A 17684-nucleotide genomic window follows, 5' to 3' on the forward strand; every position below is an offset into this window, starting at 1 on the left:
GATGTAAGCACCTGGGTCAATTGCCTGAGGATTTAAAACGTAGCTTGAAGGTTGTCTAATTTTATTGGCTTCAACACACCCTTGTTGGTGCCAACTTCAAAGCTTTATTGGAAATACGTAATGCAGACAATGACTTCGGTAGAGTATACTGACTGGATTGCTATGAGCATACAATTAACATTTACATACATTACATTGTGCATTTGTGTGTGTTAATTGTATTAATGTTATATGGAGCCAGCATCACACAATATGTGATTGCATACATATGTGAATCCAAAAGTTTTTTTTTTTTTTTTGCAAGCACAAACCAGTTTGCTTTACTCACTCGTTTCAACTTCAAGCAATTGTGTAACAAAATTCTTTTACACTTTGGACTTAAAGTTTCTAGCCTGATCAAATTTTGCTTATAGCAGCCCACCCACAATCCACAGGGATGGGCCAGTTACACTACTAAGTAACAGTCCTGGACAGCAGAGTTTGTGTTATACAGACAAGAAAGTTTCCATCTATGATAATCTAAATAGTTTCACTCTCACTGTGACATTTTGAAAGGACTCAGACATTGAGTATGAGCCTGCAACTAATCTATAAGCATCATCTCTTGTTGTTTAAGCTCCATTGATTAATTCCTATATGTACTACACTGTTTCGCTCTGTCACATCTGTTACAGAAACGGTTAATCTGATTAAAGTGGAGCTGTATCATTTCACCCGATAAGGTGACATCGCAAGGCCATGTTGATTTGATTATACGGAAGACATCCTCTGGGAACCCCCAAAATTGATGCGAGTGAAGAAATAAATGAAAGGATTTCAAAACGTTGCTTTTATTGTGAAATCTAAGCAAGGTTGAACAAGTGAATAAACACACAGAGTATGGTACACCGGACAATGCTGGATGGATAAACAGGGACTAAAGCACTATCATGAATTCAAAACTACTTTAAACTCTTCATTTTCTCCTTGGTACCACAAAATCGAATCTCTGCAAAGTTAACTACTTTTCCAGTGACTCAGCTGTTGCTGGAATATAGTTTGACTCTGTTAGTGACATCGCGCTGATGACACTACTCCAGCACTGCCCTCTGGCATTTCTCTACGCTTCCTCTCCTGAAAGGCACCTTAGGTATCCATCCATCCATGTAATTAGCATTTAATCAGCCCATAATTCTCCCACTGACCCAGAAACACATCCTCACCCCGCCGGGGGAGGCATTCGGGATCCCCACACCGGTCAGATACATCTCCCGGGAGACCGGCGCTCCTGTAAAACTGTCAAAGACAATACGACTTGACGGCGATCGATCCGCGCTGCTTGCTATTCAGAGTGGAGCTTCAGAAATACATTTTGGTGAAGATAGCATCAGCTTCTGGATCCAAAGGCTGGACATGTTTCGGCTTTGGGACTTCAGAGCGTCGCAACGCAAGTAAAAATGACCGGAGAACATCAAAGGGCGGAGAAAGCACCGTTAGTTCTGCCTGTTACATATTCACTGACCAGGGACATCGTTTGCTGACCGAGTCGTCTTTTAGGTCAGCGGAAATGCGATGGGTCAGAAGTCGGCCCATACAAAATGTTTGCTGATGGACAAGAAATGGCGGTGATGTGTTGAAATGGAAAAATTGCTTTTTGCTGCCATTAGGCAAGGGTTATCAAAATACATCACAAAGTTTTTTATGTCTATCCAAGTTTTCAAGCAGCAAAGGCTGAGACCGACATTGTACATAGTTACACAAAACTTACACTGTTACAGTACATGTATGTGTTTTGATGTGACAGACTGAAAATTCTAAAGGAATGTCATGAGCAGGGCTTTTTCTGCATACCCGTACCAGATTATGTTTTCTTTCCATCAAAAAAGCATTTGAAAAATGCTAAGTGGCGCAATGAACTTAGAATTTCCTATTGGATCTTTTTGTAGAGGCTACTACGAAGAGAACAAAGCAATTTTAAGCCACTGCACTACTAGTACTGACTGTATGTCACCCTGCATGGACCAGTGTAGGTCAGATGCAAGTAAACATTATATGGAAATACCTGGCAGTGCATTCTAAGCTTCTATTTAACCTTCAAGAAAATATATATTGCTCCATTTTAACTAAAATAGAATTATCACAAATTCCACATCCTGTAACTGTAAGGCAGAACCCTATCTCTCCCACTTAGTGGCAGTGCTCCCCCTTGCAATTTTTTTTACAAAAAAACAACTCTTTTAGACTCTGTAAAAGTGTAAACGTGGGAAAACTAGAATGGATTTTGCTTCTATATCTACTCTGATTCACAGAAAATGGTTTCCCTGAACCATTGCCAAAAGGACTGTAACAGTAGATTCCCAATTACATCTAATACCATTCAAAGAAAGACCATAAGGATTATTCTGTCAAAAAGTACATGCATTGTTTCATGATTTTCATGAATAGCAGCACTTTATATTAGCCTAGGAAAATACACAGTGACATTTTGGAAGATCACCAAGCGTTCCCTTCTATAAATAAGTAAAGGCTTCTCTTGAATTCTGCAACATTTGAACTTTAAATGGTATATACAGAGAAGACAAAAGACGAATATACAACATTTAAGCAGGGAAAATAGGATTTGGTCATTTCGGTGATGAATTACGGAGGCTTGAGCCAATTTCCTGTCGCAGCATAATGTGGAACATTACTGTACAGAACATAAGCCCATATTTGGACACAGTGCAGTGTTTGCCTTCCAGCAATTCAAGGAAATGTGTTGGGATGGATTGGACATTGGTTCATATCTGCACTGTCTCAAAATATGTATTCACGGGAGTTATGGTGATCAAACAGGCTGCTGAATTTATCAAATATCAGTGTGGCAAAGTCAGAGATTATTGTTCACAATAACTAGACACCTTTTGACTCTTGACCGGAACAGTACTACCTGTGATATGTTATCAGGCATATACAGGAGTTATATATATTGTCCTAGCTTACAGTGGTTATGATGGAATTCATCATACACATGTAGTTTCTGTTGGATGCTTAGTCAACATTGCATCAGAAATTTGCCAGATGCATAGGACCGTGCGAGGGTGATACAGAATACACTGTCATATTTTATTTTTACTGTACATGTATGTATGTCATATTCATAAAAAAGTAAATATTTGATTAAAAATGTGCAAGATAAAAAAAATTTGGTATCCTCCAACAAAAATTGTAATGACAATCAGTTTCAACATCTGAAACCAGCAGTGCACTCAGTAGTATATAATTGTGTGTTTGAATTATTCTAGGGAAGCCCAATTGTGATAACTGTGGAAGCCCATGAGATAACCAGGTTATCACTCTGTCCAGAGCATCCGCATCAATCGTTATTCTGGTGTAGGTGTGAAATAAATCATCCTTATGTATGCAAATATGACCTTATAGTTATACATTCTGTCAAAGTGCTGTTCAGATCACAGTTGCATTTCTGAAGCGTTTCAACTCTGACTGTAACCAACACAAAGTTTATTCTTGCTATTTGTAAGTTGTTGTTTTTGCTACTCAAATTCACAGTCAACAATCCAATTTTGAAGCATTATGTGTATGGGATTAATCTCGCGTATCATGTAAAAAGTTAATATGCTACACATACAAAATGTATAAATCATTAAAGCTACCTGTTGACATATATTGTCCTCAACATAATTCTTGTGTCATTGAAAAAATAGCTATAGTGCATCAAGGTCAAAGAGGTTTCATTTCAACTACTTCCTTTCAAGCAATTCCTTCAATTTGACCTTGATATAGCTTTGCATTACTAAAAATTGTAATGTATATAATATTGTATTTATAATTATTGGATTGCACCATTTGCTGTATGTGTTGTACAATGTATCAATTATGAACTACATTGTTTTGAGTTCTTGGCTATATTTTTTTTGCTTTTTTGTTGTAATATTCAACTTCAAGGACGAATACAGCACATCCCTGACATTGATACAGCACAGGATAGGGGATGATAGTACTGTAAATATTGAAATATTTGCTGTAGTAATTTAACGTTTAAAGTTTTCAGTGACTTCTCCACTTTAAATTTCTGTCAGTATAATGCACTTTGTTTCCAACTTTGAATAACAGTGGGCATCTCCTCACATGCCATACCCCAAAATTATGTCCACTTAAACTTAACTAAATTTATGGTATCCCATTGACAAAGTTCTGCCCTAATCCGGTAATGATCCTTTAACTCGCTATCTGTTTGATGTATTATTCAACAGTGGCAGTCCGAGCCCACTGCGTAATCAGACTGAGCCCGACAACCTCCTATGTCTGTCTCAATCTCGTCTGCCAACCCTTTTGGCGGTCGGGAAAAAAATCGAACAGATTAAACCCGCCTGTCAATCAGGATTAACACAGACCGTTAAAAGTTCAATGTAGATAGTAGTAAATAGGGGCATTGCAGACTCCTAACTCCTAATATTTCTGGGGACATTTAAGGTGTGTGTGTGTGTGTGTGGCTGTGTGTGTGTGTGTGACTGTGTGTGTGTGTGACTGTGTGTGTGTGTGTGTGTGACTGTGTGTGTGTGTAGCTGTGTGTGTGTGTGAGTGCGTGTGGCTGTGTGTGTGTGTGAGTGTGTGAGTGTGTGTGTGGCTGTGTGTGTGTGTGGATGTGTGTGTGAGTGTGTGTGTGTGTAAGTGTGTGTGTGTGACTGTGTGTGTGTGTGTGTGAGTGTGTGTGTGTGAGTGTGTGTGTGTGTGTGAGTGTGAGTGTGTGTGTGAGTGTGTGTGTGACTGTGAGTGTGTGTGAGTGTGTGTGTGTGTGTGACTGTGTGTGTGTGTGTGTGTGTGTGTGAGTGTGTGTGTGTGTGTGTGAGTGAGTGTGTGTGTGTGTGTGTGTGTGTGTGTGTGTGTGACTGTGTGTGTGTGTGTGACTGTGTGTGTGTGTGTGTGTGTGTGTGCGCGCGTGCGTGCGTTTGTGAAGGACATAACTTGACAAGGCAAGGATGGATCTTTATGATATTTGGTATGTTGGTATAGGTGTTGGCAAGATGAAGAGACTTTGAGATTTTGCAGCCCCTAGGGACTTTCCATGGCACTACAGCTAAACTTCTGGTTTTAATCTCATTTGAAATCAATTTAGTACAATCTAACACCACTGCAATTGTGCTTGCTTATTCTTTGTATTTCAGATATTTGCAGTCAGCATATCTTTAGAACCTATGGTTGGATACTGATGATATTTCTATGCGTGTAGATGTTGGGAAGGCAAAGGCCAAGTTCAAGTTTGGGCCCCATGGTGTGTGACCTTGGTACTGTAAAAGATTACTTACAATGTTTGGTGATACATGTAGCTTATCCTAAAGTGTACTGAAATGTCTTACCGTCCAAACTCCAAGTACGACAGATGTCCATGGTAGAAGACTGGTTTCTTTGCATTCCAGTTGGTCACATTTGTGACAAACCGCTCCTAAGGTCAGAAAAAACAGTGATTCATTAATCATATAAACACAATGTCATGCTGAAAGACCCATTCATAATTTTTTTCATTGTAAGTCAGTAATGTCAGGTAGAAAAGGGTCCCTAGACATAGTCCCTCTGCAATTCAATAATTAAAATGGATTAAAAGTTAACATTTCTTCTTTTGGTCAATGTTTGTGTTTGTCTGTCTGTCTGTGTGTCTGTGACCATGTTAACTTATGAGTGGAAGGATGGATTTGGCATATGGTTTGGTCATGATGAAAAGTCAAGAGGAGAGTTTTGCTTAAGTAGATAGCTCCGATGATTAGGAAGAAGTGACATATACAAGTTTAGGCCGTCTTGCAGTTTCTAATCAGGAACATGACATTGTTTCTTAGGCTTCGCAATCAACTGTTTCATGAGTAATCGTCTCTTAATAACGCTGGTTCCCCTTTATCCGAGCGTAACCTATATTCGTTGTTTGTAACTGTAAGAAAAGACGTATTTAGGGATATGAAGTCGATAGACAGTGGTTTCAAATCAGAAAATACTGCAAATTGGAAACCACTGTCCGCAGACTCCTGAATGTGCTGTTTTTAAAGACAACGGATAAAGGTCACCCCACTGATAAAGGTGAAGAAGCGTTACATCAGAAGACACATAACACGTAACGTTACATGCATGATATACAGTTTTTCTTGCCAAACTTTTGGTGCAATGAGTAATGTCATGGGATTACTACATCTTGACTCTGACTCTCGGGACCTTTAAAACAAATTTCATGCCAAGGAATCATGACATGTTCCACAAAATAATCGACCCCTCTCTTAATACTGTATCATCATCTGACAATACCGCCTATGTAAATAAGCAATAATTTTCGCCCCGACTTGCTTTCATAACCCGCAATCTGTCCTCAAGGTTTAATCACCATAATATTTCCTGGCTGACATATTCGCACTTTCAGCCGGGGGAGCAGGTGCGTTTTACTGATAGCGTTCCTTCCCTTTCAATACCACCTCCAGCACGCCACGCGCTTCTTTAATCAACCGTAAAACTTAGGATGACTTTGGTTAGGAGCTTGCCATGTTTTATTCTGGGCGACTAGACCGTGACATTGCCTGGTAGTTATCCTGGACTCCTGGGGCTATTTGGAATGACTTCCAGACCAGATAGTTCCGTTCTAGCTAGTGAGGTGTATTTTATCTGCCGTTGTGTGGCTAGTTTTAACAGGGGAAGGATACGTAATGGTAGACAATTTCCCTGGCTAAGAGCTCTTAGAGACAAGCTGATGTGTTAGTTCTTTTTTTCCTGAAGCAAAGTAGCGACCGTTTTACATAGGGCACGGCCCAGCTCTAAATTCTTCCCTATCGTCTTGAGCTCTTGGTTCAGAGTCAGAATTTAATTGGGATTCTGGAGGATTCTTTAGGCATTTTGATTCTTTAAGCCCCAAAATGCTCTTTCTGGTATGCATTTTTTAAGGATAAATTGATCAAAGCCTTGTTAACATTGAAGGAAAAATCTGTCTATTCTAAGAAGCGAAATTCCAACAGCTACTGGGATTGAAAGATGAGATCCTTAGTTTTATACAATTTTTAAGAATTCAATTCTGGAAAGGGACCTATTACCAGTGAGACTGTATTACAAATGCCTTCCTGATTCCACATAAAATAAGAAATAGATCTCAATACCTTCAGTCAAAAATGATGTTGATTCTCCTTGCAATGCCAGTGTCTTATTATAAAATCATTTTTGTTAATAAGAATTAACCATAATTCAAAGACCTGTATCAGTAAAAGAACACAAAAATTCAAACAAATGTATAGCTGAAAATGAATAGAAGACAAATATATTGATGTACATGTATCACTTTTAACACTGCACATATGTAATAATCATTATCAACAAAGAATTGCAGCTCCACATTGTAGTAATGGCCATATCATTCACACACGATAGTCATAAAATCCATCTTTTAATACTACCACAGTGAAAAAAGGCATTAACCCATAAAAATAGGGCATTTAAGGGTCAAAGAGCAAGCTGACATATTGTACACTGTGCACTTGGCTGAAAATTATGATCTATTTTGCCAATTCAATGTGTATTATGTCTGTGAACCCATGCAGCTCAATGCAGTAGTAGCTGCAAGAAATCTTCATTTCTGCCTGGTTATCTATCAATAATAAATTTACCGCATTTGTGGAAGGGTTCACATAACAGATGACTTGATATTTTATAGACTGATAGAATCTGTTTCCCTACTTCATATGCCTAGTATGCAATGCAGACAAATTCATAGTTCTAATGAATTCAACAAACCTTTGATTGTAATACATACAAATGTATGTGTTCCTACATTTTCACCATTACAAAGAAGCAAGAAGTGGAGTTTACAAGGAGTTCACCTAAGAGAAGAATATAATTCTTGCGTGCGTATTATGTCTCTGTAAAATATTCTTTTGTTGTGACCGGTATACTAAAAGTCTTCATTAATTCATTGAATGATCACTTTTTCAAGATATTAACCCAGAACCAGACTGTTAAAGATTTGATCTACTCTCTGGGTAGGACTCCTGTTCTTTTTGATAAGTGTGGTGGGATCTCTAATTTGCTTGAGGCATAACTCTCCTCAAACATCGGACATTCTCATATCCCATCCAAGAGGACATCCCTAACCAAAGTCAGGTACTCATTTTCACCTGGTTTCACCTGGTTGGTTTTTCCCAAGGGCACATCAATGGGGCATGATGAGATTTGAACTTAGAACCTTCAGATTCAGCAACCCATGAGGTTTTTCTTGTCGAACCAGTCCAGAAAAAAACAGACCTGAAAAAAGTTAGTAGACTGGATGTTCGAAAATAAACAGATTATTTTGGCAGGCATTCTTGTGTTTTGGGGGCTTAGAAGTCCAAGAAAATAACAAGAGCGAAGTAGAGGAGAGTCATTTTAAAGTCAAACTTTGTGAGAAGCAGAAGCAGTTAGTGTTGATCACATGAAGATAGGATTCTAAAACGGACTTCAGCTACTCCATCAAACTGAATCCTTTGTAGCAAAATGGTTCATTGTTTTGAATATTGCCTTTTCAAGTTTTCACACACGATCAGGTCCAGGTTCAGTTTCAGACCTGGACTTGATCCTCTGGACCTGGACCGAACCTGTACCTGAATTTTCTGTACCGATACTCACCCCTAACCCTATGCACAAATCCATCACGCCACCTTATGCAATGCTTCATGCATGTGAGCATTGATTAATAACTTCTCAGTAAGGTCTAGCAGATGAATGTCAGTATTGACTGTGTAAAGAATGACTGTATGCTAACATAGGCACAGTCTGGCAAACTTGTCATCGGGCAAGTCGACACATGCATAATTGTAGATGGCTTTGGGAGTACAAAATCAATTTGGCTTACAGAACAGAGTTTTTGAGAGTAGACATATATTTTTACACAATACATAATATCTTTATAATTTTGTTAGTTCTTAAAATCAGTACAGTTTAAATACAGTCATATTTGCAACAGTCTCTTATGTTTACATTTTTTGCAGCGACCTCAAAATCATAGCTTTACTGATAATACAGAATCTGTTTTTCTGTCAGTAATGCAGTATTTCAGTTCAGTGCAAACTTTTAACACTAGCATTAGAAAACATTCCTTTTACTCCCTGCCATAAAATTTGAGTCCCCTTCACCTTAACTGAATTAACAGAAACTTCCAATATCAGATTATCTATACTGATAGAGAGCTTGTAAATTTTAATTAGAAATGTAACTATACTTCTGATGCTACGAACATCTATCTGAAAAAGCTGCTTGTCCACAGTACAGATTTAATTATTACACTGAGTCTTTGAGTATTCTATTTTCAAAAGTTTACCTGTCTAATATGATATAGATCTGATACGCTGTTATTAATGTTAGCAGTCATATTTTGGTATGTCACAACATCAATTCAGCCCTCGGGCTATGACTGTAGTAATCTGAAGTGTCATTCTCAATAAACCACTACTGTCTGCAAGACAGCCAGGAGTACTGGATTCTTGTCATACACTTAAATACATCAATACAAGTAAGTCTGACCACTGCAGCCTTTACATCAGGCTTTTAGCCAGGCAGCCATGCAGGCGTACATTGTATGGACTGATAGAAAAATAATTCAAATTGTATGGCCTTGCACTGGGGAGCACATCCTCTGACAAGCATGAAATTCTGATTGACCAGGGATGCTACAGGTCACATGTGGCCTGTCTGACAGTAAATTTGCTTCATTCCCCAAAATTTGCACCTCAAGATGTGGGAAATGGTGTTTCAGAGAGTTATAGATTTCAAAGTTTTCTGAGTGAGGATGTACTCAGACCCCCACAATACTCGCTCCTGCAGCACTCGCCGAACAGCAAGAAATTTGGACACCCTGAGATCCTAGCTAAAAGCCTGCTTTGCGTCCACTTGCAGTCAAAAGTTAAATCGACCACAATCAGACAAATAGGGACTGCCCTTGACACATGTACCCTCCAAATAAATCAATGTCCCTTTCTTTCAGACAGCCTTTTAGGGAGGTCCATTGTTTGCCAAAAACTGCACACGCAAATAGCTGAACACTACAATATACTGGGGAGTGTGTGGTCGCCAGGCCGAAAAGGTCACGGAAGAGGGCTCGCCTTTGTGTTCCTGTTGATTCTCTGAGCTACCCGTCAATGTTATAGGGTTTAGTTTCTCCTCCCCTTGTGTGGATTAAACCCTACGAGAGTGTACATCACAAGTAGGATTTATGTAAGGGCGGTCTCCAAAGGCAGCGCAGGCCAGAAAACCTGACCTCTTTCGACACGAGATTGTTAGCGGTGAACAAATTATATCGATTTCATGCATCGATACTCCCTCCCACGACTTACCCCCTGGCAATGTCAGATACGTTTGAATTTGTACACAATGGAATGACTGCAGCACATGAATAGACAGTAAGTTATCGACCGAAAATCAAAATGTCAGTAAACGGGTGAATCATATACCAAATTTTGATTCTCTTTCGTCTCCTGTTAGATATAACATCTTCTGTATTGTGCCTACAAATCTAGCATTGTAAGACATAACTGTCTAAGACCTGTAGCAAAACTAATACAGTTGTGGCAAATCAATGTGTTAACTTCAAACATTTGCAAAAAGATTTGCCAACAGACACTTTCCATAGTGCTGAAATTACTGCTGTGGTTATTTTGCATGCTATCAAGTCAACAAGAAATAGGACAGAATGAACACACGGGAAAAAAACCATTAAAAGCCTTATAACCCTTTCCTTGGTGCTGAAAATGTAACTATTGTTAATTTGCATGCCATCAAATCAACAAACCGTATTTGAATTGTCCAATAGACTCACAATGAAAAGGCCTACTCTCACCTCTCAAATAAACGTACCGGTACGTTTATTTTTTTCAGCCTCAAAATCCACCCGGTACATTCTTATTTTAGACGGTACGTTTATTTATTTTTTCAAATTGGGGCTTTCATTACTAACCTAGGACCCCAAAAATATTGAAATTTTGGGGTTTTCTGCCGATATTTCCGTGGTATTTTTGCTCAAAATTTACTATTTTGGGGAGAGTTGCCTGACGTGACTTATCAGGTCCCCCAGTACGCACAGGGCGGGTCTCCCATGTGGCAAGCCAAGAGTGTCGGCTTTCCGAGGGAGTGTTCTTGTATGACAATCTTTTTCGTGGAACTTGTACAAATACAACTACTAGTACAAATATGTTTCCTCCTCGTTCTCAACACATTTTCCTCGTAACTTCCGCGCCTTCCTCCACTTAACAGCATTAGTATAATTTTTACGGAGGCAAAAAATATATAAGCAGACACTTGTCCCTCAGACACTTGGTACGTTCCGATCAGGCCGTGGGAGGCTGTTGAAAGTTCTTCACGATAGCAGATACTTTTGGTCATTTTATCAAAGTAGAAACTAAACTAACAATATAAAATATGAAATATTTTTGAAAAGTTGGAGCACTGTTGTCATCAGATATGTTTATGAGCGCTTGTTACTGTCATTTAATCATCAGTTATTGTCAGTTCCACCCGATTTCATTCTATGTTTTGGAAAATCCAAATGCCGTCAGCACTCCCCAAAAGTAAACCTGACTGGACAACGCCCCCAAAGGGGCGGAGTCAAGTCTCTTCAGGCCTTTTAGGACTTTTACCGCCAGCAGGCATGGTGCAGTGGGCGGGGCAGTGTGCATATAAACCGTGGGAAAGTGTTTCCCTGCCTCATAGATGAATACATTAAGCCATATTTGGTGTGTATCAGTTTCAAAGCTGGAGTCAAAATTTACAAAGGGCTCAAAGGAACGTGCTTTTTTTCTATCTTGCGGTAATGCCTGCAGAGGAATCAGCAATACGATATGAATGTAGAGGGAGGTGTAATATTTTCTGTGTTCTTTGACTTCTTTCTCTCACTAGATTTCTGGAATTGATAACAAGAGATGCAGAGAGGAATAGGTGCTGATATTTGTAGCTAGCCTTTACACATTAAAAGCTTCACTTGGTCAGTGCACTTCTTCTTCCATCGTGTATTTTGGACCATGGGATGTAATAACTACGTGTAGCTCACAGCAAATTGTGAATAGATTACATATGTACAGGTCAAATGTACTATTCTCTCTCTCTATATATATATATGACATTTTTCAAGGCCCAATCTAACCAATTACAAAAGTCCAAATATGATAAACATTCTAAGATTATGGCAGTGTGATGTAGCCATTCTTTTTGAAGTATTACAAAAATTTCCATGATCACTTGCTTCAAGTTCCAAGTAGAAAATGTATGTACAAGTATCATGTAAATTTTCACAAAATTACGAATACTATAAATCAATCTTATATATATTACCTTTTATTACAAAATGGAAAAAAAAGATAATATATCAAACAAGATAACTATGGTTATTCTGTTCATTATATATACAATTAACTGATACGGTACTCAGGCACAAATAAATAAAGAGAACCTACCTACTTATCATATTCTCTTGGACAGAAGTAGCATGGACACAGTTTACATCGGTATGCCTAAACACCACAAACGAGTGCAAACGAGCAGGCAGACCCAGTTTACATGTCAATTTGGTATTTTTCCGGGGGGTACTTTTATTCCAGGGGGTACTTTTATTAGATTTTGAAGATTTGTCCGGGGGGTACTTTTATTCCAGGGGGTACTTCTATTTGAGAGGTGAGAGTAAGTTTCCACTTTAAAGAATCACAAACATAGCACATAGTCATAAAAGATTTAGGTCTACATCTTATGCAACAGATTTCACTATGTCTTGTACTTTTTCCTTTCTTTCAAGTACTCTACTTTAAAATTGCTTTTTCAAAACAGCTATACATACTTCAAGTACTTATATGTACTTTTTTGGATAAACTGTTACCATTGGTATCATCTACTAGTAGTAATGTGTAGCATATATCAGCATGATTATATTATCCATTGATAGCAAGAGTCTGTCTGGGGACTAGTTAAAATAGGATAAAATGACTTTTATCAATATGTCATCCCTAGTTAATCATAGAAATTATAAGTCAACTGGGCTATGAAGGTTTAGAGTAATCTATTAGCCTACTTAACATTTACTTCCATACCATGGATTACCTCTTCCCTTGATGGAACTTCAAAGGGAATAATTAAGAAGTCAAATTTTGTGCTATTTTGTATAAGATGTCAATTAGTATCAAACAGGGCTCTAAAAGGATTTTCTGTTTACTGTCGTTTTGATTCCTTTCTATTCTAACTTAAATACGGCCTTCACACTGAAACTGAATTAGGAATCAAGCAGAACCAGTTGGATTGAATGGTGTGCAAAATTCATGCCAAATGGACCTTCTATCCCCTTCACACGAGAAGGAATGAGCCGAAATGCCATCAGAATAAGTATTCTTTGTCTATTCTTGGGTATTTGTAGAGCATTCTAGACATTCTCACTGCATTCAAGATATTCTTTGGGCAACATTCTAGCAGGATTTTTTGCTTCTTAGGCTACCAACTTCAACTTGCTTCAGAGATTCTGTAGCCTACAAGATATATACCAACTAGAAATGTTTTTATCCACTCACACTGGGAAGGGTTGGTACTCTTTTGTATGAGTGTGTTGGGACTCTATTAACAACCTACAGAGCAAGGTACTTATTTCCATCTGAGTGAAGTGAGGAAAGTCGTGTTAAGTGCTTTTCCCTAGGGTAGAGGGTCATTGACATGAAAGGATGTCAAACTCAAGACATCTTGGTTCCAGGCCAAACACGCTAACATTATGCCACACCACACCAAATCCCATCCACCCTTAAATGGTTTGGATATTGATTATTTGGGGTATCAAGTATTTCTCAGAAACAGTGTAACAGAATCAAACTTCTGAGCGCCCTTTTGAACCTAGTTGCTGTTACAAGGGAACGTGCGTCACGGTGCCAATCAGACCTCCTGTTTACATTTTATGCGACTATTTAGACATCTTGGGATTATAAGGACGTCAACTAAATTATATCTAATTCAGACTTAAGCACATGTCTTTAACCATCCTGTTCAACTAAGAACCAAAATTGCACCCCTGTTGAGCTGGAGGCATTGTTGCATGACAGGTCGGATTTTCCAGCATACAATTGGGAGGAGTTAAATACAAAAGATTTCTCTATTAGTATTACTGGGCGCCTGACTTATTGGCAGGGAAGCAATTAAAGAAGCGCAGCAAACCACAACTCGAATAGGATGGATGCAATGCTAATAAGTATTTTAAGCCCCCTCCTACCAAAATAAACACGTGCGCGGTTCAGACAGAATGAGAAGATTATCTCTTAAGAGGGTTATCATGATCTCCTTACCTGGGGTAGATAAAATTAGGCTCCGTTAAATGACCTTATCTGGACAAGTGCATCAGAGCTAATATCAATTTTGGTAGCATGAAACGGCGTGGCAAAGCCGGTAAAGTTAGGGTTGTGCACTGGTACAAGATATAATTACACCCTATTTTCTTGAATAAAGTACACACCTTTTAAGCTTTTCAAAATTGGAGCGCTGATGCAAGTTGTTGCCAAAGTTTTGGTGCATACTTTCTTTGAGGTTATTGCATGGGCAAAAGGACTTTGGGTATCGCAGCTGGTGATACAGTTTCAGGAATAAGGCACATTGTTTTCATATTCAACTTCTATTCTGGGTGATTTTCATAACTTGCAATAGGAAATTCATAAGTTTGTAGAGACAAGGATTTATGTAAAATTACATTGGGGAAAAAAATAAGGATACGTCATAAATTCATCCAGTTCAAGGTTTGTCCAAAATTACTGGAGAAGGAGTGCGTTCTTAGAATGAATTTATGTATTTTACATTTCAGTCTGACAAATTTGTACAAGACTAAATGCCCCAAATCAGGGGTGCGGACTTTAATTGGGGTGCTTACTTAGTTAAATCAAGAAAAAACAGTAAGTTGTGTTGAAGGTTGAACTTTAATTTCCAACACAATTATTAGAAATTTTCCACTGTTCAACACTATGTCAAGGAATGAGCAAACTTATAAGTTTCTGTTAAGTCATGTTAAACACATTGAGCAGACTGTACAACCGAACAGTGGATCATAAGTTGCATTCTGAACATTCTGAACAGCCTAAATTCTTTGTTCCAGAGTTCCAACTTAAAAAGTTATGCTTCTCTTCTTCTAGAGCATCCATCACAATTCACATTTTACGATGTGGTTTCTTCTAGTTTGTATTCCAACCAAACTTGTATTCCCTATATGACAATAAACTTTCATCCTACATAAAAGTAGTCAACACAACTACCATCCAGAGAGGCTTATTATACAAGCCACAATCTTATAACAACCGGTATCTTTTCAAAAATTCAGAAGAGAGAAAATTGAACGACCATTGTCACACCATGCGTGTGTGGTCTTACCGACGTTATGGCGTCCCCTGGGAACTAATTATAAGCAAAGACGTCAGGTGCCTTAAGCCAAACTTGAAAAGTACATCAAAATCAATAACATACTTTTGGAGTACTGTTGACAATAGCCTTGACTTAGAGGCCCCTGAAAGTAGAATTATACATGTCATTGACCGTTTCTACGTGTACATATTTTGCAAGCTGTTGAAGAATGTGCTAAATTTCTATTTTGTTGGTTATGAATAGCAAAACTTTCAGGTTTTATATAACTTATTATAAGAACTGTTGCTGTTGATTTTTTTATAATGGTAAGGCCTAGAAAAAGTATTATCGTGTTTTTTTTGCAATGAAGATCCTGAAAAATATAGTAGAAGGAATGCTCTCTTTTTTAAAAAGGAAATTAATTGGATAAAATGATCAGAAAGAGGAGTTAGGTTTTTGGTGCTGGTGAGTCTGTTAATATGTATGTCACTTTTTCTACTACATAAATGAAGAAAATGTGTTGGAAAACAATTCCACAACAATACCACTCAATGTAAGATTTTTAAAAATTATGTCCTTTGCCAGTGGTCCCCTCCCCCCGAAAAGGGCTAGGTTAGTCAAGTTTTGCTAAGATTTGCAAGGGTTGGTCAGTTCCATGGAAACACAAAATTTTTTACACAAGAACTAGAGGGCTTGTTGGAATACAATCATAGAATCAATGGTCTAATACTCCATGTACATGTACATGATTTCTGTTATAGTGCAAGAAAAACTGTCTGGTATTTCTCATTCAGCTGACATTAAACAGCTCATACATAGGTATCAGTTCATACATCAATTCAGGGTTCTAGCTAGTGCATTTTAGCGTAGTGGGCCACTACGCTAAAATTTGTGACCACTACGCTAAAATAAGGGCCACTACGCTCATTTTTTAACTAGTGTAGTGGTGCTTTGCTGTCATTTGCTTGTTCAACAATGTCTAATCAATGTCTGAACAATGAAAAATAATGATATGGCACTCAAAACTGACCAAAAAATCCTTCAAATTACATGTGATATTAACAGAGTGCCAGCTTTTATCTCTACATTTTCAAAATGACCCCCTTCCACACCAATTTCCTAATTGGTCGCTTCGCTACCATGCCATTCCCACTACGCTAAAATAAAATCCTGGCTAGAACCCTGCAATTTTTTATTCTTCTGTCCTTGAATGTTTCAACTACATACAGGCTTGGCATTAAACAAAAACTTTCTTCCAGGGTGAACTTTAAATCACGGATTTTACTACGAGCACCACCAACATTCCAGCAGCTACAATAACTGCCAAGCATTTATCAGTTTACATTAATATTTATAGGTTACTTTAGGCAAACATTCACTCTTGGTCCCTATGTGGACATCAAAGTTTCTCCTTAATCCTCCTTGCTGTATGTCATCTTTATGGTCGACTCCACCACCCATCCATTCCCCGAACAAATACATAAATTTTCAGGGCTTTCAGGAATGTGTTATGTGGTAGGGCTGTGTGCTGTGTAGGTATAGAATACAACATGGTGTATTCCGTATCACAGGAGATATCGGCCGAACCCACGGGAGGGCTGGGACTGAGGGTGATGCAGATACACAGTGTTTTCTAATTCTATTTATGCTTAACCCACCCGTGAAAACACACGTTTCTATGCAAATGCACTGGAAGTTGAGAAAAGTTGGCTTCCTGGAACAACAAAAAACAGCAATTCCAACGTCCGAGTCCAGTATTCGAACTTACAAAATGGATGACAGTGGCGCACTCAGTGCACGCTAAGGACATTCAAGTCATTATCCTATGGAAATCTTTGTGATAACAGTAAAATCCTGTTTGATAACCTAAGTTAACATACACCCATTCTATAATACCAATTATCATGGCCGAGATTTGAAATTGAGATAGGTGCATGTAGACATTGCACTCTCAGGTAATTTGAAGGTTTAGGTAAGGTCTGAACCTGGACATAACTTGTGATTTTCAGTTGTGACAAAAATATAAATAAACAGGTAACAGCCAATGTTAATTTAGACTTCAGTTATCTTAATGCAAAGAGAGAACCCATGATACTTTCAATAAGACCTCAAATGAAAGACGGTGCAGATATCAAAGCTCCTACATTTTGTTTTCATCTTTTTGCAGTGCAAAATCATCTTTTTAGAGGCAAGAACATGTTTTTAGTAACAAAACCAGTCATAATGTCTACATCTATGCAGTTAGTTGCAGTGCCAATACATTGAAATTCCAACATTTTGAACCTGTACCTGAATGCGTCAATGTAGGTTAGACATCCAGGTAATAAGATACGCCAAAAATAGTTACTCAGGCAACTGGATATGGTTTTGGA

At 38.3% G+C, this 17684-nt stretch overlaps 1 protein-coding gene across 3 annotated transcripts in view; it reads right to left on the minus strand.

Annotated features, from left to right (window-relative positions):
• The window catches only part of LOC118421643 (heparan sulfate 2-O-sulfotransferase 1-like), an 85623-nt gene that overhangs the window by 36523 nt on the left and 31416 nt on the right, over positions 1-17684 (minus strand). For all 3 annotated transcript variants that reach the window (XM_035829054.1, XM_035829053.1, XM_035829055.1), the window contains exon 3: positions 5337-5422. In XM_035829054.1, the coding sequence (XP_035684947.1) occupies positions 5337-5422 (86 nt within the window). The remainder of the gene's footprint in view (positions 1-5336; positions 5423-17684) is intronic.

This window comes from Branchiostoma floridae, chromosome 8 (assembly GCF_000003815.2).
Source record: "Branchiostoma floridae strain S238N-H82 chromosome 8, Bfl_VNyyK, whole genome shotgun sequence".
Taxonomy (NCBI): domain Eukaryota; kingdom Metazoa; phylum Chordata; class Leptocardii; order Amphioxiformes; family Branchiostomatidae; genus Branchiostoma; species Branchiostoma floridae.